The 18,645-nt window shown below is 43.9% G+C and overlaps 1 protein-coding gene across 1 annotated transcript in view; it reads left to right on the top strand.

Annotated features, from left to right (window-relative positions):
- LOC115156343 (laccase domain-containing protein 1-like) overlaps positions 1–6,939 on the top strand; it is a 36,017-nt gene extending 29,078 nt beyond the window's left edge. The window contains 4 exon segments of the mRNA XM_029703826.1: positions 5,304–5,448; positions 5,546–5,687; positions 5,689–5,766; positions 6,346–6,939. Coding sequence (XP_029559686.1) covers positions 5,304–5,448; positions 5,546–5,687; positions 5,689–5,766; positions 6,346–6,514 — 534 coding nt within the window. The 3' untranslated portion in view covers positions 6,515–6,939.
- The last annotated feature ends 11,706 nt before the right edge of the window (positions 6,940–18,645 follow it).

An 18,645-nucleotide genomic window follows, 5' to 3' on the forward strand; every position in this document is an offset into this window, starting at 1 on the left:
TTAGTACTCTGGCGATGTTGTACACCGGAGGGGAGGAGCAGGAGCAGACATGACAATTATACAGATACATGACTTATAATACTGTATACATATACACTACCATTCAAAAGTTTGGGATCACTTAGAAATGTCCTTGTTTTTGAAAGAAAAGCAATTTTCTTGTCCGTTAAAATAACATCAAATTGATCAGAGATATAGTGTAGACGTTGTTAATGTTGCAAATGACTATTGTAGCTGGAAAAGGCAGATTTCTTTGTGGAATATCGACATAGGCGTACAGAGGCCCATTATCAGCAACCACTCCTGTGTTCCAATGGCACGTTGTGTTAGCTAATCCAAGTATAGCATTTTAAAAGGCTAATTGATCATTAGAAAACCCTTTTGCAATTATGTTAGCACAGCCCGAAAACTGTTGTGCTAAATAAAGAAGCAATAAAACTGGCCTTCTTTTGATTAGTTGAGTATCTGGAGCGTCAGCATTTGTGGGTTCAATTACAGGCTCAAAATGGCCAGAAACAAAGACCTTTCTTCAGAAACTCGTCAGTCTATTCTTGTTCTGAGAAATGAAGGCTATTCCATGAAGGAATTTGCCAAGAAACTGAAGATGCTGTGTATTACTCCCTTCACAGAACAGCGCAAACTTTCTCTAACCAGAATAGAAAGAGGAGTAGGAGGCCCCGGTGCACAACTGAGCAAGAGGACAAGTACATTAGAGTGTCTAGTTTGAGAAACAGCCCATCTTAAATCTTTTCTTTTTATTGGCCAGTCTGAGATATGTCTTTTTCTTTGCAACTCTGCCTAGAAGGCCAGCATCCCGGAGTCGCCTCTTCACTGTTGACGTTGAGACTAGTGTTTTGCGTGTACTATTTAGGGTTAGGGTTAGGGTATAATATGGACGTGGTCTTTTTCCAAATAGGGCTATCTTCTGTATACCCCCCTACCTTGTCACAACACAACTGATTGGCTCAAATGCATTAAGAAGGAAAGAAATTCCACAAATTAACTTTTAAGAAGGCACACCTGTTAATTGAAATTCATCCCAGAAAGCTATCTCATGAATCTGGTTGAGAGAATGCCAAGAGTGTGCAAAGCTGTCATCAAGGCATATTTGAAGAATTTAAAATATAAAATATATTTTGATTTGTTCAACACTTTTTTGGTTACCACATGATTTCATATGTGGTATTTCATAGTTTTTGTCTTCACTATTATTCTAAAATGTAGATTATAGTAAAAATCAAGAAAAACCCTTGAATGAGTAGGTGTTCTAAAACTTTTGGTAGTGTATATACAGTAAGGGAAAAAAGTATTTGATCCCCTGCTGATTTTGTATGTTTGCCCACTGACAAAGAAATTATCAGTCTATAATTTAATGGTAGGTTCATTTGAACAGTGAGAGACAGAATAACAACAAAAAAATCCAGAGAAACGCATGTCAAAAATGTTATCAATTGATTTGCATTTTAATGAGGGAAATAAGTATTTGACCCCCTCTCAATCAGAAAGATTTCTGGCTCCCAGGTCTTTTATACAGGTAACGAGCTGAGATTAGGAGCACACTCTTAAAGGGAGTGCTCCTAATCTCAGCTTGTTACCTGTATAAAAGACACCTGTCCACAGAAGCAATCAATCAATCAGATTCCAAACTCTCCACCATGGCCAAGACCAAAGAGCTATCCAAGGATGTCAAGGACAAGATTGTAGACCTACACAAGGCTGGAATGGGCTACAAGACCATCGCCAAGCAGCTTGGTGAGAAGGTGACAACAGTTGGTGCGATTATTCGCAAATGGAAGAAACACAAAAGAACTGTCAATCTCCCTCGGCCTGGGGCTCCATGCAAGATCTCACCTCGTGGAGTTGCAATGATCATGAGAACAGTGAGGAATCAGCCCAGAACTACACGGGAGGATCTTGTCAATGATCTCAAGGCAGCTGGGACCATAGTCACCAAGAAAACAATTGGTAACACACCGCGCCGTGAAGGACTGAAATCCTGCAGCGCCCACAAGGTCCCCCTGCTCAAGAAAGCACGTATACATGCCCGTCTGTAGTTTGCCAATGAACATCTGAATGATTCAGAGGACAACTGGGTGAAAGTGTTGTGGTCAGATGAGACCAAAATGGAGCTCTTTGGCATCAACTCAACTCGCCGTGTTTGGAGGAGGAGGAATGCTGCCTATGACCCCAAGAACACCATCCCCACCGTCAAACATGGAGGTGGAAACATTATGCTTTGGGGGTGTTTTTCTGCTAAGGGGACAGGACAACTTCACCGCATCAAAGGGACGATGGTACGGGGCCATGTACCGTCAAATCTTGGGTGAGAACCTCCTTCCCTCAGCCAGGGCATTGAAAATGGGTCGTGGATGGGTATTCCAGCATGACAATGACCCAAAACACACGGCCAAGGCAACAAAGGAGTGGCTCAATAAGAAGCACATTAAGGTCCTGGAGTGGCCTAGCCAGTCTCCAGACCTTAATGCCATAGAAAATCTGTGGAGGGAGCTGAAGGTTCGAGTTGCCAAACGTCAGCCTCGAAACCTTAATGACTTGGAGAAGATCTGCAAAGAGGAGTGGGACAAAATCCATCCTGAGATGTGTGCAAACCTGGTGGCCAACTACAAGAAACGTCTGACCTCTGTGATTGCCAACAAGGATTTTGCCACCAAGTACTAAGTCATGTTTTGCAGAGGGGTCAAATACTTATTTCCCTCATTAAAATGCAAATCATTTTATAACATTTTTGACATGCGTTTTTCTGGATTTGTTTGTTGTTATTCTGTCTCTCACTGTTCAAATAAACCAAACCTACCATTAAAATTATAGACTGATCATTTCTTTGTCAGTGTGCAAACGTACAAAATCAGCAGGGGATCAAATACTTTTTTCCCTCACTGTAGTAGTGTATACATATGATACGTTTCAACTACCTATCAATTTTGTTATCCTGTATCTGAGACCTGAAGAGGACAGATAGGTTATTCATGATCACCTGACATCTCATCTAACAACAAACGTTCCCACAACTTTAGAGAACGTTCCCGTAGGAGTGAATTGCAAGGACTGTTCAAGAGACTATCCCTTAATAATGTCAAACAGAACTTACCCAGAACGTGGTTACCATGTTCTCAGAACATTCAATAGTAGTGTTCTAGGCACATTTCATGGGAACGTTGAAGGAACATTTATGTGTCAATGTCAGGGAGGTTCTGATCCCCTGGTGGTTTATGTCTAGATCCCAGCTTGTTCCATTGTACAGCCCTAAAGTCGTTTTTAGGACGTCGCCTGATGGTCCCAAAGAAACGTTCTCTGGAAAATGTGTTTTTTTACACACCACCCCTTGATATTGTTGCCGAGCCCATCAAGGTCCAGATTGGTGAACCACTGATTCACTCACAGCTCTTTGTTTGTTGGCAAGGTTAGGAGGACACACACACACACACACACACACACACACACACACACACACACACACACACACACACACACACACACACACACACACACAAACAGTGCTTTTAATTTACATATTTGACACACTTTGGCATACATCATTACATCGTGTATTTTCATTTATACAGTAATTATTATTCAACCAGGAGCAACTTTTCACGGCGGTGTATACATTTGAGTTTGTGGTTACATCCAATGACCTCCCGTGCCCTGGGCATTTGCCCTGCGGCTCGCCTTTCAGCAACGTCAGAGAGGTCAGGAGCTTTCTGCAACAGTTACCTGCTTAAGGAGACATCTCCATACTCATTTTAGATGGGTGTGTGTAATGCATTATCTATTACTGTAGTGTAATATTAGGCCTAACCATCTGAGATCTGTATCATCAGCAGCCAGTCAACATCTCTTCTTTCCTCTCCACTCCCTCTCCCATCTCTCTGTCTCTCTGTGTCTCTCTGTCTCTCTCTCTCTCTCTTTCTCCCTCTAGCTGAATTTAGTGGAGTAGTTCCACCATTGGATCTTTCATTTTTCAATTAATTTAGCCTACGTTACGCCTACATTAATTGCATTTATTTCAATGTTTTCAAGAAGTAAAACAAATAGTCTGATAATTTACACATCAACGAAAGGTGTCTCAGCTCAGTGAAATTGTCTTTGGATAGGCTCAAATGCATAAACGTCTTGACAGCTTTATGAAATGAAATAATAAAGCCAATACAGGCTTTCAATCCACATAAAGGACGACTTCAAATGCCAACATCAAACTGAAAGTACAGTAGGCCTGTAACTGTAGCATAACAGCTTAGCAATGGAAATCACACTTATTGTATACCAATGTACAGTAGGTGACCAAAAACACCAAACACCATAACTACAACATATTGATAAATTAAAGCCTAACTATAAAATGTGGGTGAGCATCCACACTGAAGGAAAGTTTATCATTCTACAGTAGGCCTACATCTGTCAACTTAGCCAGGTCAGCCAACTTAGCTCATCAACTTAGCCAGGGAAGCACAAACAGAAAGCTATTATCGGTTGTCACACCTTTCATTATGTGACAATGGATAGGCTAACAGGTAGACTACAGAATGTATTGGAATATAATCAAATAGCAAGGGGCCTATTGCAACCATAGTTGGCACTAGACTATCACCAGCTGATGCCTCGTTAAACCATCAATAGCACTAAATTCACCCGCACAGCTGATGTCAATTGCAACCATTATTGGTCAACTCATTAACGCTCCCTAAAGACGATGTCGGTCTTACCTTAGTCCTGCTTACAACCGAAGTCTTTCAAGATATGTTCTTCCTCTGGTTGGTATTATCATAGGAACAAGTTAGTCCTTTTTGAACAGACTAAGGGCAATTTATCTTTTTGGCAAACATTCCGTACAATTTAAATAAAATATTTCCTAGTTTTCCACAGCAGGGATTGAACAATATGTGCCAGAAGGGGCGTGGGCCGGAATCAAACCCATGCTGACACGGAATTTCGTGATGCACAGGAAACATTTTCCATGACAAAAGAGTGATCAAATTAAGGTCCAACATCTGTAGTTTTTCCTAGCCAATTGTGCCTCTGTCTCTGCATTGCTTCCTCTTTGGGGTTTTAGACTGGGCATCTGTTAAGTACTTTGTTATAGCTGCTGATGTAAAAAGGGCTTTAAACATACATTTTATTGATTCATTGAGGTCTGGACCGTTATGGCACAGGGAGATATTGCACTTGCCCAGTACATTGTATATCACTCACTCCAGTAGGTTGTAGTAAACATCACTGACATCATTGAGTGGTTGATGCTGATTGGTTGTTTCTGCCAGGTTAACTATGGCACTGACGTATAGTTGATCTGGAGGGAGAAGGAGCCAGAGAGCTTTGACGGCATTGTGACCAATCTGAGAGATGTCGTCATAGCAGCAACAGGAGCTGACTGCGTGCCCCTCCTCTTCACTGACCCCCAGGCCAAGGTCATTGGAACTTTTCACACCCGTGAGGGTCTAGATAACGTAATACAGTAGTAATATTCCCCAGAAACATGCCCGGTGCATCAGTCTAAAGTGTCCCCCTCTGTGTTTCCCTCTCTCAGGATGGAAAGGAACCCAGATGGACGTTACCATGGCTACAGTCAATGCCATGGTGACAGGGTTCGGCTGCAGCATGTGGGATGTCACTGTGGTGATCGGGCCGTCGGTGGGGGCCTGTTGCTTTACGCTGTAGAGAGAACAGGCTGTTCTACTCTATCTACCTTGACTGTGTTCTTGGCATGGCTGAGACCAGGCCTCATGTCAACATACGACTAACCACCAGGTAAGTGTGGCCAACTGTGCAAAGTTTAGACAAAGACTTACTATTGTCTTTCTGTGACTTATTGTCCTTTAATCACTGAGGAAATGCATTGAATCCCAGTTTTAAAAATAAAACCACAGGGTTAATAATGAGGTCACTGTGAGGTCAAACTATGATGTGGTTTTTATGATAGGTGCTGCTAGGCTGGATAGTCTCCTGATTGATATCCTACAGGCTGTCGCCGGGTTACCGCTCTCCATGATTCATTACCATAGCATGAGTTACCTCCCAGCCACTCATCTAATTGAATACACAAAGGTCATGACCTGGGAGCGATCTCTGTGATTGGATACTGGTTGTGTGGAGTGATACTGTTAGAGTGAAATGATCATTAACCCCATCAGGTTAATGGATTACCAATCTAACCAGCAGAAGGATGGAGAGTTAAACTAAAGGGGCAGCATTTGTTCTGAATATTTCACCCTAGGGGCGTGCTGCTGACCATTGAATACAGAAAGTAGAATCATCTCCACATTGTTGAGGTCAGGGTCTCCTTTCCTCTCCCCCCGTGTTTTTAAACCTCCATGTTCTCCATTCCAGAATACTTCTCCAGAGGGGTGGGGTCTTGCCTGAGCGTATCCATGACGACACAGTGAATGACAGGCCGAGCGTGACCCTATGCACATCCTCTCACCCTGAGGCCTTCTTCTACCGCGTCAGGGACGGGCTTAACTTTGGAACACTGGTGGGCTTCCTGTGGATGGACTAACTGGAACTACTGACTGTTGTGAACACAGTAAATTTTATGAGATCTTTATTAAATATACATTCAGCCATATCTGTCTGTTGCATCCAACACAAAAAGGGTATATTCCAGAATAAAACATTTTCAATATTTTTTTTATTTAACCTTTATTTAACTAGGCAATTTATATTCACTTCATATTCATACACTTCATGTTCCCGTCATCCTGTAATACGGTAGCAGTAATGCTAATCTCTACATTTGAAAGATCTCAGGAATCACGTCATTATGAATAGCCTACGTGTCGTGCACATAAATGAAAACCCAATATAGAACGTCTGATTTAAAGAAACTGAATATCAAGGCATATAAAGTCACTAGTTCATATCTTGTATCACTTTAGTGTGTGTTTTATGACGCCACGCTCTATTAAAGCTACTGCTAAACACGTCTTAACTGCGTTGTGAAGTTCCACACCAGCTACTTTAATTAAACCTGACTAATTAAGACCAACTGCTGTGCTTAATCTGTCCTAACATAATAACCACACAGAGACAGAGGGGGGAGAGAGAGGTGGAGGGAGGGAGAAGGCAGAGAGCGAGAGAGAGGATGTATTACAGTGTCTATAGGTTGTGTTGTTGTAGATAGTGGACACTAGGGGGCAGTCTTAGCTGTGTTATAAGTCTAGTAGGTGTGTTTTGCTGGGAGAATGAGACACAGGGATATCCTAGCTAACAATTTTAGGGAGTGAGAACATTTTTGTAATGTTACCCATAATGTTCCCATAAAGTTTGAGTCCAGTTCTACAGTATGTATGTTGGCAAAAACCTCTTCCATCATTGTTCCAGTCCCGATAACATAAAAGGTGTCCAGACCTGTAGCGCTCACCCTCAATCATCATGAAAACCTTTGGGTGCCTGGTACTGTCCCATCTGAAAACCTTTGGGCGCCTGGTACTGTCCCATCTGAAAACCTTTGGGCGCCTGGCACTGTCCCATCTGAAAACCTTTGGGCGCCTGGTACTGTCCCATCTGAAAACCTTTGGACGCCTGGTACTGTCCCATCTGAAAACCTTTGGACGCCTGGTACTGTCCCATCTGAAAACCTTTGGACACCTGGTACTGTCCCATCTGAAAACCTTTGGGCGCCTGGCACTGTCCCATCTGAAAACCTTTGGGCGCCTGGTACTGTCCCATCTGAAAACCTTTGGGCGCCTGGTACTGTCCCATCTGAAAACTTCGCTGATGCCTCCCTCCCCCCACTGCAGTTTGCCTACAGAGCTAACAGGTCTGTGGACGACTCAGTCAACATGGGCCTACACTACAAGACCTATGCAAGGATATTATTTGTGGACTTCAGCTCTGCGTTCAATACCATCATCCCAGAATTTCTACAAAACAAACACTCCCAGCTGAATGTGTCCAGCTCCATCTGTCAGCGGATCACTGACTTCCTAACCAACAGGACGCAACAAGTGAAGCTGGGAAAAACACCTTTCGGAATCTTTATCCCTCAGCACGGGAGAGCTGCAAGGATGCGTGCTCTCACCTCACCTCTACTCACTCTACACCAATGACTGCACCTCCAACAATGCATCTGTCCAACTACTCAGGTTTTCAGATGACACCAATCTGGTCGGTCTCATCACCAACGGCAATGAGTCCATGTACTGTGGGGTGGCCTAGTGTAGTCACAATAACCTGGAACTCAACACAGACAAAACCATGGAAATGGTGATTGACTTCAGAAAGCGCCCCCCAACATCTCTACCCCTCGAGATTGATGGCTCAGCTGTTAGCACTGCTGAATCATTCAAATTTCTGTGGACCATAATCTCCCACAACCTCAAGTGGGAGGATAACATCACCAATAAGGCACACCAGCGGATGTACTATTTGCGGCATCTGAAAAAGCTCAACATTTCCAAGTCAACCCTGATCCGGTTTTACGCATCAATCGTTGAGTCCATCTTCACCTCCTCCATCACCAAACTGCAACGCATTGTCTACAGAGCGGGTCATCTGCTGCCACCTGCCCTCCATTGAGGTCCTGCATGACTCCAGGGTAAGGAAGCGTGCAGGAAAGATCATTGCCGACCCCAACCCGATCACCCCCCCCTCCAAAAATTCCCCTGATGCAGGCAGTTCAGGTCACTCATGACCAAAACCTCCCGCCACCTGAAAAGTTTCTTCCCCCGGGCGGTGGCCCTCACCAACCGGCCATCTAGCCCATAGAGACTAAAGGACTATGCACTCTATGCTGCACACCGCATCAAGCCATCTCAAGACAAAATAACTACACTATACTGCATTGCACTCCGTCCATCTCTCTCCCCCCCTCCAATTAGTACTTTTGTTAAACAGAAAACCTAAACCCATGGCAGCAGATCCACAAGGTCTGCCATGAGAGGTGACTGTATAGTTCCCTTAAGGAAAAGCTCCTTTAGTCAATCTGCTTTCTCTGTGAGAGCTTCCCATGTCTGGAACACACTGCCATCAGACACACATAACTGCACCACCTATCACACTTTCACAAAAAACATAAAGACATGGCTAAGGGCCAATCAGACTTGTGAACATAATCCCTAGCAGTGTATTGTCGCTTTCCATCTTGTCTGTTGCTTGTGAGGTATGGAAATACTGTTGCTTTTATGTATTTCGTTTTGTTGCTTTTTGTGCTATTGCTCTGTCTGCGTGCTACGTGTTGCTTGTTCTATGTTGCTCTATCTGCATGCAACGTGTTGCTTGTTCTATGTTGTTCTGCATGTGCTCACTGCTCATTGTTTGTCTGTATTGTAATTGTTTCTAATTACCTGCACAGGGGTGGTGGTTGAAAATTAGCCGGCTGGCTAAAACCGGCACTTTTACTGAAACGTCGATTAATGTACTCTGTCCCTGTAAAAAAATGATTAAACTCAAACTCAGATACATATTTTGATACTGTAAATGTGTACATCCACTGTATACCCACTGTACATGTGTATTTCTGCTCATTGTCATACTGTAGCTCTATGTTCACTCTACCTAATTGTAAGTAAACTTTGTTTGAACTCTGTTGTCTGTATTGTATCTCTAAATGTTGTTTATCACTAGCAGCACCATATCACCAAGGAAAATCTGAGTATGTGTAAATTAATAAAGGTGATTCTGATTCTAATAACCTATTTAGCATGTTTTTGTGTTAGTTAGGAGAACATTCCCTTAATGTCAAACAGAACTTACCCAGAATGTAGTTAACATGTGCCGTTGTGCAGTCATACCGCTCAGTAAGGAGACGCGTTCTGTCTCCTAGAGATGAACGTACTTTGGTGCGAAAAGTGCAAATCAATCCCAGAACAACAGCAAAGGACCTTGTGAAGATTCTGGAGGAAACAGGTACAAAAGTATCTATATCCACAGTAAAACAAGTCCTATATTAACATAACCTGAAAGACCGCTCAGCAAGGAAGAAGCCACTGCCCCAAAACCGCCACCATAAAAAAGACAGACTACGGTTCGCAACTGCACATGGGGCCAAAGATCATACATTCAGGAGAAGTGTCCTCTGGTCTGATGAAACAAAAATAGAACTGTTTGACCATAATGACCATCGTTATGTTTGGAGGAAAAAGGGGGAGGCTTGCAAGCCAAAGAACACCATCCCAACCGTGAAGCACAGGCATGGCAGCATCATGTTGTGGGGGTGCTTTGCTGCAGGAGGAACTGGTGCACTTCACAAAATAGATGGCATCATGAGGTAGGAAAATATGTGGATATATTGAAGCAACATCTCAAGACATCAGTCAGGAAGTTAGAGCTTGGTCACAAATGGGTCTTCGGAAAATGATCCCAAGCATACTTCCAAAGTTGTGGCAAAATGGCTTAAGGACAACAAAGTCAAGGTGGTCATCACAAAGCCCTGACCTCAATCCTATAGAGAATTTGTGGGCAGAACTGAAAAAGCATGTGCCAGCAAGGAGGCCTACAAACCTGGCTCAGTTACACCAGCTCTGTCAGGAGGAATGGGCCAAAATTCACCCAACTTATTGTGGGAAGCTTGTGGAAGGCTACGCGAAACGTTTGACCCAAGTTAAACAATTTAAAGGCAATGCTACCAAGTACTAATTGAGTGTATGTAAACTTCTGACCCACTGGGAATGTGATGAAAGAAATAAAAGCTGAAATAAATCATTCTCTCTACTATTATTCTGACATTTCACATTCTTAAAATAAAGTGGTGATCCTAACTCACCTAAAACAGGGTATTTTTTACTGGGATTAAATGTCAGGTACTGTGAAAAACGGAGTTTAAAAGTATTTGGCTAAGGTGTTTGTAAACTTCCTACTTCAACTGTATCTCCGGCCCTTATATTTCGCCGCACAATGAAGTGTTTCACCATTCTCTTTTCAGGACAACCAGGACTACAAGTAGAGCACAAAACAAGTTGACATAAATAGTTTAATTAATTCGTTTTATTGACAAATGTCAATAAAAAAAACAAGGTCCACCAAAGTAATATGAATGAATTCCAAAGCAATATGAATGAATTCCTGAGTATAGAAATTGTTTGTTCAGTGGGAAATTAATAACTAGTCAGTGACAACTGTGTGGAGTTTGTGACAGCAACTATGTGAGCTTATTACAGTATTATAGACACTATGTCCTTGGATTTCCTATGATGTTCTGTGTAGAACAGGGATGGGCAACTGGCGGCCCCCCTTTTGAAGGCCCTCGGATCAATTCCCCCCAAAACAATTTTATAGTAGACTAAACAAGGTGCAATTTCAAAAATTTGGTTGTGCATCAGCAGTTTTACCCTTGTTATGTCAGTCACTGATAGTCAGTCAGCTAACCTTTTTTAGATTGCTAAGTTAGTTTAGCGGCCAGCTATCTAAACTTGTTATCATGGTCAGTCTCAGTCAGATATTATATTTAAAACCGAAAACATTTCTCTCCACCCTATGGCAAAATATGTAGAATTACAGGAAATGAGCTGTAAAACGTATGGAGGTGCGTATGGATGTGGGTACATAGACCCGCGAGCCACTGCGGCCTCTCATGATGAGTTCCCTTTTTTGTGGCCCCACCCCCACCAAAGTTGCTTACCTTCTAACGACTCTTGTGTAGCTTGTGAGCGTCATAGAGGAAAACATGTTACATGTGCATGACAGTCTCTCAGATACTGAAGCTCAACCCATTCGGACTCTACAGACATTTTTGTAAAAAGACCCGGCACTTGTCTCACAAACACCGCTCTAGCTCAGCCCCTGTTAATTACACAGACTAATGGGTGGTAACATTAGGATGCAGAAGAAATAGACAAATCCAATGATACAACCCAGAAGTCTGTAGCTCAACACAATATATTTAAAGAGGGTTCAAATTCCAAATCGTGACAGTGTCACGATGGGACTCATTGAGTTAAGACGTTTTTAGGACGTCACTGTCTGTCACCATGATTACTCCAATTTGTCTCTCAACCTGTGCACCCATGTTATAAACTTTAATTTGTAGGCTAGGTTGTACCAACCTCATGATTTGTATAGGTCAAATTGGAGTATCATGTAGTCGCCTAAACCTATCGATGTTACATTGAACTGGGTGAATGGAATATGAATGACAGTCATTCAATATGCTGTAATAGAAGTAAGGCCATGCTCATAATTGTATTTTTGCCCTCCCTAATCTTAAACGGCACCAACCGCCACTGACATATCTGCACATCTGTTTAAAAAGTATAGAAAAGTACCATATAATTCCTAACATGGCAACCATGTTCTTTGTGTGTTTGGTGTGACGTTGATGAAATAGTCTCCTATCCCTCAGAAAACTGGACACATGAATGTTCTTGCATCGTTCCCATGAAACGTGTCTAGAACATTAATGTTGAATATTCTGAAAACATGGTAACCATGTTCTGGTAAATTCTGTTTGACATTAAGGGAATGGTCTCTTGGAAACAGTCCTAACACATCACTGGAACATTCCTATGAAAATATTAGGTAATGGCCTAATTAGACTCCTAAGGGAACGTTCTCTCAAGTGTGTCAGATGACAGTGTGTAAGTTGAGGTGTGTCAGTGTTAAAGGCCCAGTGCAGCCATTTTTACATTGATATCAAATCATTTCTTGGTAACAATTGAGTAGCCTACCTTACTGTAATAGATTTCCATTAAAATGGGCAAAAATAGCTTTTTAACAAAAAAAATATTTCTCAAGCAATAATTTTGCTAGGATTGTCTGGGAGTGGGGAGGGGAAATTTGAAAACAACGGTTTGGAACAGTTATTGGTCTATTAACCAATTTATCGCATGGTGATGTCAGGTCCCATGCAGATTGTACTTTCACCCAGCAACTATCAGGAAATAACATTTTTACAGCATTAGTTTCATCAGCTGTTGTATAATATATAAAACACAGGCAAAACGGATTTTTGACTGCACTGCCCCTTTAATGATAGAGTCTATCACACCATCATCCTGCCAGAACAGCATAGAATGTCTCTCTCTCACACAAACACAAACAGAGCAGATCCCATGAAGTGTGTGTGTGACCCGATCAAGCCTTAGCACCTGTGGTGTAATAGGACCTGTCCAGATCTTGAATCATTAATCTGCCAGTGTAATTACTGACTGCATCACCTCGTTCTGACTGACTGGACTAGTGTGGCGTGTATGTGTGTTTGTTGCATGTGTACGTGAATGCATGTAAATCCATCTACTATAGGAAGAACACATTGTTGCCGTATTTTGCAGACATCAGTGTTAAATCCTTGCTAGTTTGCGTTTAAATGAATAGAGGCCTTTCTTAGGAGAGCCCCTGCCAGGATTCCCCTGTCCTTGTCTCCCAATCGTCTTCTTATTGACTGAACGCTCCTTTCCACAGTGGTGTAAAGTACTTATACTTTAAAGTACCACTTAAGTCGTTTTTTCAGGTATCTGTACTTCACTAGTTATATTTTTGACTTTTACTTCTCTACATTCCTAAAGAAAATAATGTACTTTTTCCTTGACAATGCATTTTCCCTGACACCCAAAGGTATTAGTTACATTTTGAATGCTTAGCAGGACAGGAAAAGGGTCCAATTCACACACTTATCAAGAGATCATCCTTGGTCATCCCTACTGCCACTGATCTGGCACACTCACTAAACACACATGCTTGTTTTGTAAATTATGTCCGAGCGTTGGTGTGCCCCTGGCTATCCATAAATGTAAAAATGGTGCAGTCTGGTTTGCTCAATTTAAGGAATTTTGTCACTTCCTGACCCTAGTAAGATGTAATTTTCTATAGTAGAGTAGGTCAGGGGTGTTTTGGGTTGTTCTATGTTTCATATTTCTATGTTTAAGTTCTAGTTTTTCTATTTCTATGTTGGGGTTGTTTGGGTTGATCTCCAATTGGAGGCAGCTGATCCTCGTTGCCTCTGATTGGAGATCATATTTAAGTAGGGGTTTTTCTTCCTGGGTTTTGTGGGTAGTTGTTTTCTGTTTAGTGTATGTCACCTGACGGAACTGTTGTCGGTCGTTTTGTTAAAGTGTATTCATTAAAAGTAAATATGAGCACTATACACGCTGTGCCTTGGTCCCCTTTATACAACCCACGTTACAAATGTTGTATTATTTATACTTTTACTTTTTGATATATAAGTATATTTTAGCAACTACATGTACTTTCAATACCTAAGTATATTGTGGCAAACCAGGTGGTTTGGTCAAGATGTTTACACGGACAGAATTGTATTAGCTTGGTTTCAAGGGTGTTTATTTAAATAATAAACAAAGAGAAAATAATAGGTCTCCTCCAGGAGACCTCCTCCGGGAAACCGTCTTCAGGGCTCTGGGGTCTCACTGTATCCTGTGGAGAACAAAAACCAAGCTCCCTCCGTTATCTCTGGTACTCAGCACGACGACACGAGTAACCTCTCTTCCCCAGTCCCCACCCCCATGGGCTGCCTTTCTGGCAGCTTTATGGGATTCGCCGCCGGTAGGGGAATGGCCTCGGGTTACTGGGTGGCATAATCTACTATTACCAGGATGTACCACTGTCCTCGTGCTGTTTTTACCAGGGGTCCCACTATGTCCATGGCGATGCATTCAAAGGGCACCCTGATGATCGGTAGAGGGACCAGTGGGTTTTGGAAGTGTGCTTTTGGGGCAGTGATTTGACACTCCGGGCAGCTGCGACAAAAGTCTTCCACGGCCTTCCTCATCCCGGGCGGTGATCTGGGTCTTCTCCATTCCCAGGTGCGCCCCCAACAGATGGGTGTTGGCCAGCTGAAGAACAGTTCCCACGTACCTTCAGGGCAGCAACAGTACCTCTCAAAGTTCCCCCTGTTGGCACAACACCTGATACTAAAGGTTATCCTTGATTTGGAAATGGGGGTATCCCCAGTCACTCATCCCCGGAAGTAGCTGGCTATCCACCGCTATCACTTGGGTTGCGGCGGCTTTCAAGTTCGGATCCTCCACTGGGCAGTCCCAAACTGTCCCCTCAGTTGGCCCATGGTGGGTGTCTCGGCTGGTCCCTCGAAATCGATGAGGGGGAGGATGGGCTCCTTCCTCCAGTTGTTCACCAGGGCAGTCGGTTTCCAGTGCCCCCTCGGACTCCGACTCCGGACACGTAGATACGGGTTTGTCAACCGTTTGCTTCTGGCCCACGCAGGCAATGGGTCGTCCTCGCTCTTGTCTCCTGCTGGCTCGTACCTTTTTCCTCAGCTCGTGCCTCCACAGTGCCTCGAACAACGGACAATCTCGTCCCACGAGGAGGAGTACCGGCAACTCGGGTACGGCACCCACCATCATCTGGCAGCTCCCTTGTGGCATCACAATGTTGGCCTGTATGTTCGGATATCGTTTGGGGTCACCATGGACACAGTAAACGGATATCTCCCCGCCACGTTCAGTCCCCTGGGACAGCACGCTCGTGGCTACGAGCGGAACCCCACTCCCGGAGTCCAATAGAACTTTGGTGTCATGTTGGCTGACTTTCACCGGGACCATAGGTCTGCGGTGTGCCCAACAGGAGGTGACATAGTTCACTGCGTGGCCCACCTCGCCTCCCGGGTTCTCTGATGGCACTGACTCCTCTCGAGCTGGGCAATTCCATGCAAGGTGCCCCTGGGCGCCACACTCAAAACACTTCCTTTGGTCTCTATCTACCTTGGGTTCGTCGGCGGCGGGTCGGCTCTCCCCGGCTGTCTCTCCATGGTTCTGCGGCCCTTTGGCCCCACTGACTGTTGGTCCAGGGTATATGGCAGTGGGGGTCTCCTTCTGTTCCCTCGGACGGGGTCCCTGACTCGGGCCGGGCCTCAGTGTTCTGATGTGTCTCCACTGTTCCCAGGAGGTCCTCCAAGGTCTGGGGCACGCGTAGACTCACTGCCCTCTTCATGTCGTGGGGTAGCGCCCATAAGAAGTGATCCATGACCACTTTGTCTATGATGGAGAGGGTGGATACGTCAGTTAGGAGCGATGTCCTGGTGATGCACAGTAGGTCACAATATGCCTTTTGGGCATTCCTGGACAGGAACTGGACCAGCAGACTTGCCCATTTCAGGCTTGTCCATACTTCCCATAGTGCTGTCCGTTCAAATGTGCAGAGGTATGTTTTGATGTCGTTGTCCCCCGTTAGCTTGATTAAAAACTGGTTAAGATGCAATTCAGTAGGCGCTCCTCCTTGTGCCTTCCTGATTTACTCAACGAGGCAGCCATTTTGTAGCCGCTGTTCCTCCAGCGTTCGTTCCTGCACTGCCTGTTGCGCTTGTTGGGCCCGGACAAACTGACCTATCAACACATGCATGCTGATGCTGTGTAAACGTCAGCCCTGATCTGACCACGTTATCAGAATGCCTGCATTCTCCACCACTTGTGGCAGACCAGGAGGTTTGATCAAGACGTTTACACAGATGAGACACGGACAGAATTGTATTAGCTTAGTTTCAAGGGTGTTTATTTAAATAATAAACAAAGAGAAAACTCCTCTGGGATACCATCTTCTGGGCTCCGGGGTCTCACTATATCCTGTGGGGAACAAAACCGAGCTCCCTCCGTTATCTCTGGTACTGCACATGGCTATTTGGGAGTAACCTCTCTTCCCCAGTCCCCGCCCTCGTGTTCTGCCCTTCTGGCAGCTTTATGGGACTCGTCCAGCTGGTGAGCAATCAGCCCCTTGATTACTCACAAACCACAATCAACCCAAATTTGTCCTGGCCGGAGAGCCCGTCGAGATCTGGCACGTGCAGCAGAGGGAGCCAGCGCTGTGTGATGTAGACTCCGTCTGTCACCAGTTTCTCGACGAGTCTCCCTCTGGTGGCTAACCTACGGTGCGACACAATATTTAAACCCAAACACTGATAGACTTTTACTCAAGTAGTATTTTACTGGGTGACTTTCAGTTTTACTTGAGTCATTTTCTATTAAGGTATCTTTACTTTTACTTAAGTGTGACAATTGGGTACTTTTCCCACCACAAGGCTATGTAGGGAACAAGAACTGATCTACAAATTAAACCATTGTTTTGATAAAATTGATTGAGTCCAATTCAATCCAGCAACAAAACAATTGTTTTCTTAACTGTTTTTTCTCTGATGTCTCTGACTTCACATCACATGGGGATGTAGGCCTACACCTCACCTCACTACTCGGTAGTCAAGTGTGTTGTAAGCATTTCCTGGTAATGAAGAGATTACACATTTCTGCTGTGAGGATGTTCAATCTAGGATATAGGGCGTTTTGGGTCTCTCTCCCTCTGTCTCTCTATGTATTGCTCTGTATCTGCATATTTCTCTGTCTCTCTCTCTCTCTCTCTCTCTCTCTCTCTCTGTGTGTCTGTAAATGTCTCTCTCTCTCTTTGTGTCTGCATATTTCTCTCTGTTGCGGCAGATGTCTCTCTCTCTTTCTCTCTTTGTGTCTGCAGATTTCTCTCTCTCTCTCTCTGTGTCTGCAGATTTCTCTCTCTCTCTCTGTCTGCAGATGTCTCTCTCTCTCTTTCTCGCTCTCTATCTCTGTGTCTGCAGATGTCTCTCTCTCTCTCTGTGTCTGCAGATGTCTCTCTCTCTCTGTGTCTGCAGATGTCTCTCTCTCTCTGTGTCTGCAGTTGTCTCTCTCTCTCTTTCTCGCTCTCTCTCTCTGTGTCTGCAGATGTCTCTCTCTCTCTCTGTCTGCAGATGTCTCTCTCTCTCTTTCTCTCTCTCTCTCTGTGTCTGCAATGTCTCTCGCTCTCTCCCTGTGTGTCTGCAGATGTCTCTCTGTCTGCAGGCTTCTCTTTCTTTCTGTCTGCAGATGTCTCTCTCTCTCTCTCTTTGTGTCTGCAGACTTCTCTCTCTATGTGTCTGCAGATGCCTCTCACTGTGTCTGCAGGTTTCTCTCAATCTCTCTGCAGTATTCTCTGTCTCTCTCTGTTCTTCTGGGTCTGCAGACCATCATGAGACTGAGGAAACTGGCTCTGACTGTCCCACATGTGGAAGAGGGGAGGGGAAAGAAAGGGAAGAGCAGAGATTAAAAGGAGAGGGGAGAGGAGGAGGAAATAAAAAAGGAGAAGAGGTGTGGAGAGTAGGGAAAAGGAATATGAACTCCCACTTCTAATGTGAACACAGTGATTCTGAATGATCAGTTTAGTTAGTTAGGATCCCCACTAGCTACTGCACATGCAGCAGCTACTCATCCTGGGGTCCACATAAAACGTACAAATACATGACAAAGTACAGAACAGTTATAGACAGCCAGAGAGCAGCAAGTTCAAGACAAATCCGAACCTATTCACCCTCTATCTTTTGCTTCTGCTTTTTCTCTTTCCTTCAATCTCTTTTTCTTTACCTTATTCTCACAATCTCTCTACTTTGCTTTCTCTTTCTCTCACTCTTTCTTTTGCTTTCTCTATTTTATTTTCTCTTAATCTTTTGCTTCCTCTCTCGCTATCTCTCTATGTGTTTTTATCTAGTTTAGGCAGACAGTAGGGTTGTAGTTGTGTTAGACGGTCAGAGTCTTCTCTTGTGTAACTATAAATCTCTGTTTCATAACCACCACATAAACACACATACTCTCTCCTCTGTTGCTCCACACGTACACAGTGCACACACATACAAATAGACATTGACTTACGTGCACCATCTTTCATAACTGCCTTCCCTCTCTCTCCTCATATAATAGTCATAACCAAATAAACTCTCATAAACACTCACAA

The sequence above is a fragment of the Salmo trutta genome, chromosome 20 (assembly GCF_901001165.1).
Source record: "Salmo trutta chromosome 20, fSalTru1.1, whole genome shotgun sequence".
Classification (NCBI taxonomy): Eukaryota; Metazoa; Chordata; class Actinopteri; order Salmoniformes; family Salmonidae; genus Salmo; species Salmo trutta.